Source organism: Myotis brandtii, unplaced genomic scaffold (assembly GCF_000412655.1).
Source record: "Myotis brandtii unplaced genomic scaffold, ASM41265v1 scaffold1074, whole genome shotgun sequence".
Lineage (NCBI taxonomy): Eukaryota > Metazoa > Chordata > Mammalia > Chiroptera > Vespertilionidae > Myotis > Myotis brandtii.
In genome coordinates, this window is record NW_005353653.1 from 358802 (window position 1) to 370418 (window position 11617).

General features: G+C 40.1%; 1 protein-coding gene across 3 annotated transcripts in view; it reads left to right on the top strand.

Annotated features, from left to right (window-relative positions):
* TBCEL (tubulin folding cofactor E-like) overlaps window positions 1-11617 on the top strand; it is a 75368-nt gene that overhangs the window by 31958 nt on the left and 31793 nt on the right. For all 3 annotated transcript variants that reach the window (XM_014541842.1, XM_014541835.1, XM_005857106.2), the window contains 3 exons: window positions 706-962; window positions 4380-4506; window positions 6038-6154. In XM_014541842.1, coding sequence (XP_014397328.1) covers window positions 706-962; window positions 4380-4506; window positions 6038-6154 — 501 coding nt within the window. The remainder of the gene's footprint in view (window positions 1-705; window positions 963-4379; window positions 4507-6037; window positions 6155-11617) is intronic.

Sequence of the window (11617 nt, forward strand, 5' to 3'; positions counted from 1 at the left end):
GCAGGCGGGGAACGTTGGCTTCCTCCGTCACTGAAGCAAGCAAGCCTCATGTTCGCTTCAAGCTGCCTGGCTGCAGGCTGCCATCTTGGCTGGCAGTTAATTTGCATATCGCCCTGATTAGCCAATGGGAAGGGTAGCAGAGGTACGGCTAATTACCATGTTTCTCTTTTATTAGATAGGATAGATGACCTTTGATAAGCTAATTAACCTCTCTGAGCTCTATTTCCTTGTCTATAAAATGGGCATAACTAGATCTACCTTGCAGAAATAGAAGAACAGTCAGTCTATAAAGCATCTGGCATGGGGCCTGACACAGGGTAGAAATTCAATAAATGGTAGGTATTGTTTCTGTTCTAAATATTTGTTCTTATTTTTTCTGGAATTTTCTTCCATCTTCTCTTGTATAAGTCTGCCCCTCCTTCAAGGTTATGCACCCTTACCTGATTATTCTAACACAATTTTAATTCCATGTCTCTATGAAATACTATTGTACTTACAGTTAGTACTGCTTAATTAAGCACAAGTTAATTTAGTTCTGGGTTTCTCTGCTGTGGTCTCAGCTGTATTTTAGCTTTAGGAAGATATCTGTATTTTCTCTGTAACACCTAGCAGAGGCTCACACATAGTAGCATTTATTTCTTGAGTGAATGCCAAGTAGGAGGTTAACTGCTCTACACAATGAAACATTTCTCTTTTTCTCTCCAGTTTGGAGGAGCTCTTCCTGTGCCTTAATGACTATGAAACAGTGTCTTGTCCTTCTATTTGCTGTCATTCTCTGAAGCTCCTACATATAACAGACAACAATCTCCAAGACTGGACTGAAATACGAAAGTTAGGAGCTATGTTTCCTTCACTGGATACCCTGGTCCTGGCCAACAACCACCTGAACGCTATTGAGGAGCCTGACGACTCACTGGCCAGGTTGTTTCCTAACCTGCGGTCCATCAGCCTCCACAAGTCAGGTGAGGTATTGGCTTGTTCTCATTCCACATGTGAACTGAGCTGAGCTTATGCATGAAATGCAGTGCAAGTGTATTCCTGCAGTCAGCTCTGCCTTCTCAGGATCATTTTCAGGAGCGACCTGCAGGTGCCTGTGGATTAGCTGAATTTAAGGATTCATTGTCATAAATCAAGTGGCCAAGCATTATATTAGCTATTTACATTTTATATATTAAAGGGGTCATGCTGTGAAAGGAGTGAAATTGATGAATTGTATAGTAAAAGGCAGAGTAAAAAGAATACAAGGAATTGCAAACTAGACCATATTGTGTGGATTTAGGTTAGGGAATCCCAAACTGCTGTGCCTTTCAAATTTTCTCTTTTCTTTTCTAGTATGTACTTATACATTTGATTGCCAGTTTGTTGCCATCTAATTCTGTGTATCACAGGAGTGAATATTTTTAGCCGATTTTAAAAAATTAACAAACTTTTATTTTTTAGAGCAGTTTAGATTCACAACAAAATAGAGCAGAAAGTACAGAAAGTGTCCGCATGCTCCCTCCCTTCACACAAGCACAACCTCCCTCACTCTCAGCTTCCCAGCACCAGTGATGCGTTTGTTACATTTGAACCTGCACTACACGCATCACCACCTAGTTTACATTAGGGTCATTCTTGGTGGTACACATTTTCTGGGTTTGGAAAATGTACAATGACACGTACCTACCGCTGTAGTATAATATACTTAGTAGTCTCACTGCTCTAACAATCCTCTATGCTCTGCCCATTTATCCTCCCTGCATTCCCCAACCTGGCAACCATTGATGTTTTCTACTGTTTCCATAGTTTTGCCTTTTCCAAATGTCATGTACTTGGAATCATACAGTATGTAGCCTTTTCTGATTAATTTCTTTCACTTAACTTTCCTTCATGTCTTTTTATGGCTTGATAGCTTATTTATTTTTAGCACTTACACCCTGTGAGGCTCAACCAGTGCTAGTCTACTGTCTGGATCTACCGCAGTTTATTTATCCACTCACAAGCTAAAATACATCTCGGTTGCTTCCAGGTTTTGGCAATTATGAATAAAGCTGCTGTAAACCTCTGTGTGCAGTTTTCATGTAGACATAAATTTTCAGTTCATTTGGATAAATAGCAAGGAGGATAATTGCTAAATCATATGGTAAGAGTATGTTTAGTTTTGTAAGAAACTGACAAACTGTATCCAAAGTAACATTTTGTACCTGCAATGAATGAGCATTGCTTCATATCCTTGTCAGCGTTTGGTGGTGTCAGGTTTTGATTTTGGCCATTCTAATAGGTGCATAGTGGTATCTCATTGTTATTTTAATTTGCAATTCCCTTGTTAGATTTGGGCAGTGATGCAGGCTGTGAAAGAATTCACAACTGAGAGAAGAGATAGAATTTCCAGAGACAGAGGAGAAGTTGGAGGAGAAGAGAAGTTAACTCCCTATACGGGCCACCAAAATGTTAGGGTTTGGCTGGTGACGGGCTGTGGAAGAATTCGCAGCTTAAGAAGAGATGCAGAAAGTTTATTTTAGTTTCCAAGAAAGGAAAGGGCTGGTGCATTGCTAGTCAATACAGGGTAGGGAACAAAAAGCGCTTCCACTTTGAAAGAATAATGCTGTCATTGCTAGGTGACAAGGAAGGGAGGAGTTGTCTTGAAAAGTTACAGTTTATTTGCTTTCCAGAAGATAGTCCAGCAGATGTGCTAGGGAGCTATCTTATCAGCATTTTTCCCAAGCCTGTAGAACAAGCTTAGAGCAAAAGTTATGAAAGTTTAAAAGAGGCTTCTTTGAAGGGGAATGGGGAAGTGAACTTTTTACTAATTAGAGACTCCTTGGTGGGAGTTATCCCTGTGTTCTGAAAACAGCAGGGAGGAGGTGGATGCAAGAATGTAGCCTGAGAGTAGCTTATCTTGTCCCACAGTTTGAACAGAGGGGCTGTTTGAAACAGAGGAGGTAATATCTTGGGGTTTAATTACCAGGTACTTCTCATAAATTGTGGAAGGTCACAGCAAATAAAAAGAAAGGCCTTTTTTCTGTCTTTACTTCCCTAGTGACATATGATGTTGAATATGTTTTCGTATACTTACTTGCCATCTATATATATCCTTTGGTAAGGTGTCTGTTTAGGTCTCTCACCCATTTTTTAATCAGATTGTTCATTTTCTTAATTGTGGAGTTTTAAGAGTTCTTTGTGTATTTTATAGGGTAACGATCCTTTATCAGATATGTTTTAGCACATATATTCTCCCTGTCTGTGGCTTTTCGTTTCATTCTCATGACATTGTCTTTTACTGGTAGCCTATTTCTTAAAACAACTACATAACTTAAAGTAAATAACCTACAACAGAAAAAATATAAACAGTTGAATTCACTGTAGAAGGTATAAGGGTGAGAACTAAGTTTTAAAAACTAGTATTTTGCATAATGAAGCTGTTTGTTTCATAACTGACACCCCTTGAGCTAATTCCATTCTTCCTCCTGGATGGAAATGCCATGCTGAAGGGAGAGGACGGTTGTGATGGGGGGGTCATGCACCAGAGTCCTCATAAATTGCTCCTTTGCTTTATCTTCATTGGAGATGGACAGAAATAGGAAGGGATCACATTCTCTAACTTGGATTCAACGTGTTGTAAAATCGGCCAGCTTCATTGTTACAGGGATATTTTTCCAACCACTGCCAAGTATTGACTTGGGTGATATATTTACCCAAGCGATAGGAAGGATTTCATTTTAGGACTAGATGAACTTAATTTATTGCATGTTCTTACCCAAAGGTAAGAACACAGCGATAGGAAGGATTTCATTTTAGGACTAGATGAACTTAATTTATTGCATGTTCTTACCCAAAGGTTCAGGTTTTTTGTTTTTGTTTCCTTTAAATTTTGAATTTGTTTTCCCTGTCCCCAAAATCAGGACAGTATGAAAGAGAGTTAATACTTAGTTTCTGGATCTGTTGAACTTGCCCCATTCTAGAATTTATTAGGTAAAAACATTTGAGTCTGACAGAATCTACTGATCAATAAACGGTCCTGTTCTGTGAGTCTGTACTTGATGGGAAAACTTATCATATCACCATTTTTCTGTAATCATGGCATACATCCTGCTTACTGAAATCACCTGTGTCTCTCTTTACAAGCCGTTGAGATGGAGCGTTAGTAAATGAGTGGATGCCGGAGAGTGAAGGTCTCTCTCCTTGACCACTGGGATCACAGGGATAGGAGAGACTAGGGAAGTCTTTATGCTGTGAAAATGTATTCCATTCTTTCCTTGGATTAAAAAAAATTCAGGATCTCTAACTAGTTTACGATTATTTTAATATTTCACATATTAACTGAAGTTTTTTTTTCTATGTTTATCTTCTTATTCGTGTACTTTTCTGGATTTATTTAAAAAATATGTTTCTCAAATTAGGTTTGCAGTCCTGGGAAGACATTGACAAACTAAATTCATTCCCTAAACTTGAAGAAGTGAGATTGTTAGGCATTCCTCTTCTGCAGCCATACACCACCGAGGAGCGCAGGAAGTTGGTAATAGCCAGGTCTGTTGTCCAGTTCCTCTGCCTCCCTCCCCTGGGGCCTTGTGATTGCATTGCAGGAATGAGACACTCCTTAGGAGGGAGTGCATTATAAGTTGATCCAACTCGTGAACAGACTGTGCTTGAAGGAGCTGCTTTTGTAGTTTGAAATCCTGGAAGGAAAGGAATGCAATATAATGAGAAAAATGTGAAATGTAATTGGCCTGCCAAGACCACTGCAAAATCCCCTCACCAATCTATTCTATTTTTATACTTTTGATACTTATAATATTTGAAGTTCTGTCTTGGGTCATGAAGTAAAGGTAGGTAGAATCAGCTGTCCTTATTTTTTCTGTTAACATGGTGGTCATTTAAAGTGTAAATACTAAAAATCAGGCTGTTGCATTAGTGTAAAACTTAAGAGAGCAGCATCTGTATTTTCTGATTATTATATAGGTCGACTTAGATATGGCTACTATTTTATCTTCTTCCTTTCCTGTCTCAGACTCCCACAGACTACTGAAATGACCTTTGCGTGTTATTCTGTATGTACCTTAGCAGCAGCAATGTTCAGCTAAGGTGTGAAGGGCATGGAGCTTTGATCTGCTCCCTTTGTGCACTATCACAGCAGTTTCGAAAGGTTGAGCAGTAGGCTTTAAGGTCCCTGGAAGAAGATCTTAAACAGTGTTGATCTCTCTGATCCACTGACACCCAACAGGGCTTCCCTGCCACTCGCAGGGACATGGACATTGACACCTCCCTGAAGAAATCAGTTTCAGCATCCTTGTCTTCCAGGAAGGACAAGTCCTACTGTGGGTCTTGTGTTTTTTACATAGCTCTTTTGTAAATATAATAAGCTGATTCCTGAAGTATATGACCAAACTGTCCCTACTACTCTATAGACTTCTGCTGTCCAGTTTGGTTCCATTAGCCATGTGTGACTTTTAAGCACTTGAAATATGGCTAGTCTGAATTGAAATGTGCTATATGCATAAAATACACATTGGATTTCAAACACTTTATATGCAAAAGAGAATGTAAAGTATCTCATGAGTTATTTTTTTGTATTGATTACAGGTTGAAATTATTATATCCTGCATATATTGGGTTAAATACAATATACTATTAAAATGAATTCCGTCTGCTTTATTTTTACTTTTTAAAATATGGCTGGTAAACCTAGTATACATTTGCATCTGCTTTCAGGATATACTAAGTTCTGCGATTTGGAATTTGGCAAATGTGTACTAGGTTTAGAGACTGTGTGTAAATTACATATGTGGCTTGCATTATGTTCAGGTTTGACAATGCCACCTAAAATGTTATTTTGAACAGGGAGTTGTGATTATAAAAGGGCAGTGTCTCATCCAAAAATGAAGCTTAAATATTTTGGTTCCTTTTATATTATGCCCCTTTAGTCTGTCAGTAGTTGTACACAAGCAGAGCTGCACCAAAAGTTCCTTTCAGGAGAATAATGGCTCAAGTCAATAATTCTGTTTCCAAAGCTAAATGCTTTTAATATCTGAAAATGTCTTTATTTTGGTTTTACTGACAGATTGCCATCAGTTTCCAAACTTAATGGCAGTGTTGTTACCGACGATGAGCGCGAAGACTCGGAGAGATTTTTCATTCGTTACTACGTGGCTGTTCCACAGGAAGAAGTGCCATTCAGGTAAAAGCTCCCGTCAGCTCAGGGGTACTGAAGCAGGCATTGTGGCAACTTAAGAACTATTTTTGTAGAGCGGAATCTAATAACTTGTTATTGGACTCTCTGAGAGGAGATTGGTGATAGGTTAAAAAAACAAAGAAACACGAAAGCCAACCAATTTTCTCTCATTTTCCACAGTGTGTTGTGTCTGCCTTGCACACGTAAGTATTTGGCTGCTTCTTGTAGTTCCCAGTTCATACTTCACATCATTGACTTCTTTTTAATCATCTTCTCTGGGGGCATATATTCCATAAACCGAAAATTGGTCTCTTCTTTCACATTTCACCTGCTTTCAGGATATACTGAGTTCTGCAATTTGGAAGATTTGGCAAATGTGTACTAGGTTCAGAGACTATGAGAAAGGACTGGAAAGCAGATTCCAGGAAATAGTAAAGGAATTTAGTATGGCTGAGTATGAAGAGAAATGCTGAGGGCTAAATTAATAATTACCTTTAAGTGTCTAAAGAGTTATTATATATTATTTGGTGAGGAACTACCTTTAATGCTGTGTAAATATAAAAGGAAATGCAACATGTATGTTATAGGTAAAAGAAAATAAATTTTCCTGTTTTCTAGGTGTTGGTAACTATACTCAGGTACTCATAAGTTATATGTTTTTCTTAATTACTTTAAGAATTATACGAAATCTCATTTAACATGAGGAGTTTGCTGGCAAATTCCCAGTCAGGGCACATAGCTAGGTTGCAGGTTCAATCCCTGGTTAGGCCAGGTGTGGGAGGCAATTGTTTTTCTCTCACATGAATGTTTCTCTTTCTCTCTCTAAAATGAAAAAAAAAAAATCCTCAGGTGAGGATTTAAATAATTAATTAATTAATTAAGCTAAGAATAGCCAGGTAGAGAGATAGATAGTACCATGCCTTTTAATGCAACTGAACTGACAAACAAAATAGAGACAGGCTCATAGACAGAGAGCAGGCTGACAGCTGTCAGGGATGGTAGTTGGGGGCTGAGTTGGAGGGTGAAAGGATTGATTAAAAGAAAAAAGAGAAAAAACTCATGAACATGGACAGTGGTGTGATTGCAGCAGGGAGGTGGAGAGGGCTATATGGGGGGAAAATGGTGATGGAAGGAGACTTGACCTGGGGTGATGTACACACAATACAATGTACAGATAATGTATTCTGTAATTATATACCTGATACCTGTATAATTTTGTTAATTCAATAAAGGAAAAGAAATAGAAGGTAACTTTTTAATATTAGTTAAGAATAGCCAGGTAGAGAGAAATAGATATTATCATGCCTCTGAATACAGCCCAGAAATATTAGGTTAAACTGCATGAAATTTTGTTTTTAGGTAAAAAATGGTTATCTATCTATAGGTTCATTTGACTCAAACTAACATACTAATGAAAGAAAGAAATATTCTAGACCAGCTGGTGTGGCTCAGTGGTTGAGTGTCGACCCATGAACCAGGAGGTCAAGATTTGATTTCTGATCAGGGCACATGCCCAGGTTGTGGGCTCAATCCCCAGTAGGGGGCATGCTGGAGGCAGCTGATTGATGATTCTCTCTCATCATTGATGTTTCTATCTCTCTCTCCCTTCCCCTCTCTGAAATCAATAAAAATCCTATATAATAAAGAGGTAATATGCAAATTGATCATCACGCCCTTGCACAAGATGGCCTCCACAAGATGGCCTGCAGGGGAGGGCAGTTAGGGGCCTCTAGTTTAAAAGAAAAGTAAATATTCTAGCTTTGAGCCAGAGTCTTCCACTATAGTTTCCTTAACTTCCAATATATATACAGGCAGTGAATTGTTCTCTGTTCCTGATGGCTAAAGGCCATTCATGTGTTTATGCCGGTCACTGTTCTTGAATAAAAGTCCCTGAAATAATCTTGAATCAGTGGAAGAATTTATTAGGAGGATACTGGGAAAATAAAATAGGTAGGAACCAAGGGAGGCAAGGATAGCCAAGGTTTCAACTCATGGTTTGTTTTATATATCTCTGCTGCCACTGTCACATCTGGGCATGATAGTTCTGGACTTTACCACTGGACACTTACAGCTCTGCCATGGATTTTGATTCTCTTTCTAAGTAATGAAAGTACAGATCTTTACTTCAGAATTATGCATCAGACCAATTGGTTGGCTATATTTAAGGCATTGGTCTGTTTTAGCTTCATGAACTCTACTGGCCTTAACCTGAAAACTCCCTGAGACTCACATTCCTTTTCCTTAGAGACAGGGAGAGGGATTATCTGCTCCACTTTGCCTTCTGCAGTGAGGTAGATCTTGGGACTTTTCTCCCAATAGGAACAAATCAGCAAAAAGAATATCAACTGTAGTCTGCCACTTTGACTACCCAACATCTATACACATATCTTCCCCACAGTTACATTTAAAAAAATTTTTCTTACCTGCTCTCATATATTCCTTGTATAAAAGAAAACACATTTCACTCTCCGTGAAATTAGATAGCCCATTTATTCTAATCCTAAGCATTCTGTGCTTAATTAGCTACATGCCATCAAGCCATTTTAATATCTACTGGAGATCCAAGAAGGGATCAGAGCAGTGTGCTCACCTCCTCCCAGGACCAAATTATCGAACAGCCAGCCTGAATAACCAACTGAAGACCAGCTGAAGAGAAGTCTCAGAACCAAGGATGTACAGAAGCAGCCACATTGAGACTAGTGTGAAGGGCAGAGCACCCGCATGTTGTGGTTGAGAATTAGGCGGGATATCTCATCTGCAAAGGTCCCCCTGTGGAGTGGTGGGACTTACCCTTACTCTAGGCTTCCCAGCCAAGAGAACTAGAAAAAGGGAGCCCACATAATATCTGACTGAAAATCTGCGGGAATTTCATCTGCCAGAGTGAGATGGGAGTCTACTAGAAACCCAGCCCCCCTCTTAAAGGGCTCAGAGGAGATGAGTCATCCAAGGAGAGATTGGGTTATGTGGCTTTGAGGAGAGAGCTAGAGAGACAGCCGCCATTGTCCCTGTGCTGAGTCCCTCTCCCACACAACTCACAGGTGCCATCTTTCCTGGGTCAAGCACTCTGCCTCCATTTGCGTCAGCTTGGGTGGATGCACTGGTTTACTGTCTCAACCACCTGTGGCCCTGCCCTGCCACACTTGTTCCCTGCAGAGAAGTTTGTTGGCTGTGGCCAGCCTAGGCCTGTGGAACAGACTTTAATGGGAGGCTCTCGAGAAGATTCATTTCTCCACCTACTCACCACTCACCACATGCCCCGACTGACACCACCATTCCTGTGCAGAGCTCTTCCTCCACATGGCCACATCTTGGTCTGTTTTAGCTTCATGAACTCTACTGGCCTTAACCTGAAAACTCCCTGAGACACAAAGGTCCACAGGTTTCAGGTGGGTGGCAACTGGCCTTGGTGTACCCTGGGACTTTGGCTGAGTGGCCTCAGGCCCAGTACTAGCACCAAGATTGAATGTGTATCAACCTCATGAACATCACTTGTTTCTACTCGGTGGTTCACTGAGAATACCTCACATAACCTGCATACTGCCAGAGGGTCTCTCAGTGACTAAGCCTAACAGGTGGCCCACAGGTGGAGGCATATCTCTGTGCCTTGGCCCTTTTGCTGACCTGCCCCCAGGCTTGGTACTGGTGGAAGTCAACATTGGTATGCAGCTTGGCTGGTCCCTTGTATACTCAAGGCCCAGCAGAGGCAGCCACAAACTATGGATTGCTTGGTGGGTAGCTCCAAAGAGGTAGCCCAGGGCCATTCAAGGACAGCATTTGACAGTGACATGCACTGGAGTCCCTTCCACGACACCCAAGAGCCAACACACCCAGTTCTGCATTTCAGACCACAGTAGAGCATGACCAAGTTGGCTTCACAAGCAGAACACCCAAAGAGAGATCTTGCAGGCAACAGACCCTGCTGGGATTAATTCCACTTGATGGGGTCAGCTTTTGCACAGCAGTTTGTTCACTGTGGTTGCAGTTAGTCCTCATAGTCAGCCAACCTGAGTGTCAACCCCACCCATGGATGAGATGGGCCAACAGCAAGCAAAACTGAACTACAACAGGAGGGCTCATGTAACCAATGCAAGGGACATTCCTGGAGCACCTAACTTTGGTGATCAAAGAGACTACGCCAATTGGCCACACTGGACACCTACTATAGAAGGCAAGCCTATCAAGACTGGCAGACATAAAAGATTTACCTAATACATAGAAACAAACACAGAGAGGCAGCCAAAATGGGGAGACAAAGTAGCATGCCCCAAATGAAAGAACAGGAGAAATCGCTAGGAAAAAAAAACCCACAAAAAACTAAATGAAATGGAGGCAAACAATCTACCAGATGCAAAGTTCAAAACAATGGTTATAAGAATGATCAAGGAACTTAGGGGGAGAATGGATGAACTAAGTAAGAATGTAAAGCATATAAAAGGACATAGAAATCACAAAAAATAACCACTCAAAAATGAACAGTATCTGAAATTAAGAATACACTAGAAGGCATGAGCAGCAGATTAGATGAAGCAGAGAATGGAATCAGTGATTTGGAATGACTAGACAAGGTAGCAAAAATTAATCAGAGAAGCAAAAAGAAGAAAAACTTTTACTAATGAGAATAGTTCAAGGGACCTCTAGGACAACGTGAAGTGCTACAACATCCACATTATAGGGGTTCCAGAAGGAGAAGATAGATAGCAAGGGACTGAGAACCAATTTGAATAAATAATGACTAAAAAAATCTTCACTGATCTGGTAAAGGAAAAAGACACACAAGTCCAGGAAGTACAGAGTCCCAAAGAAAGTGAACCCAAAGAGGCCACACCAAGACACATCATAATTAAAATGGAAAGTTAAAGATAATCTTAAAAGCATCAAGAGAAAGACTCTTACCTACAAAGGAGCTCCCATAAGACTATCAGCTTGTTTCTCAACAGAAGCGTTTCAGGCCAGAAGGGATTGGCATGAAATATTCAGAGTGATGTAAAGCAAGGACCGACAACCAAGACTAATCTACACAGCAAGGCCCCAAATGGAAAGGAAAAAATAGCTTCCCAGACAAGAAATAGCTAAAGGAATTCATTGTCACCAAACCAGGATTACAATAAATGTTAAAGGGACTTCTTTAAAAATAAGAAAGAAATAATAATTAAAAAAGAACATAATTATAAATGTCTGGCCATTGTGTCTCAGTGGTTGAGCATTAACTTATGAACCAGGAGTCATGGTTTGATTCCCAATCAGGGCATATGCCCAGGTTGTGGGCCCAATTCCCAGTAAGGAGCGTGCAAGAGGCAGCCAATCAATAATTCTCTCTCATCATTGATGTTTCTATCTCTCTTTCTCTCCCTTCCTCTCTGAAATCAATAAAAATATTTTTAAATAGAATAAAACAGCAATATGTGCATACCTGTCAATAATTACTTTCAATGTAAATGGATTAAATATTCCAATCAAAATACATACAGT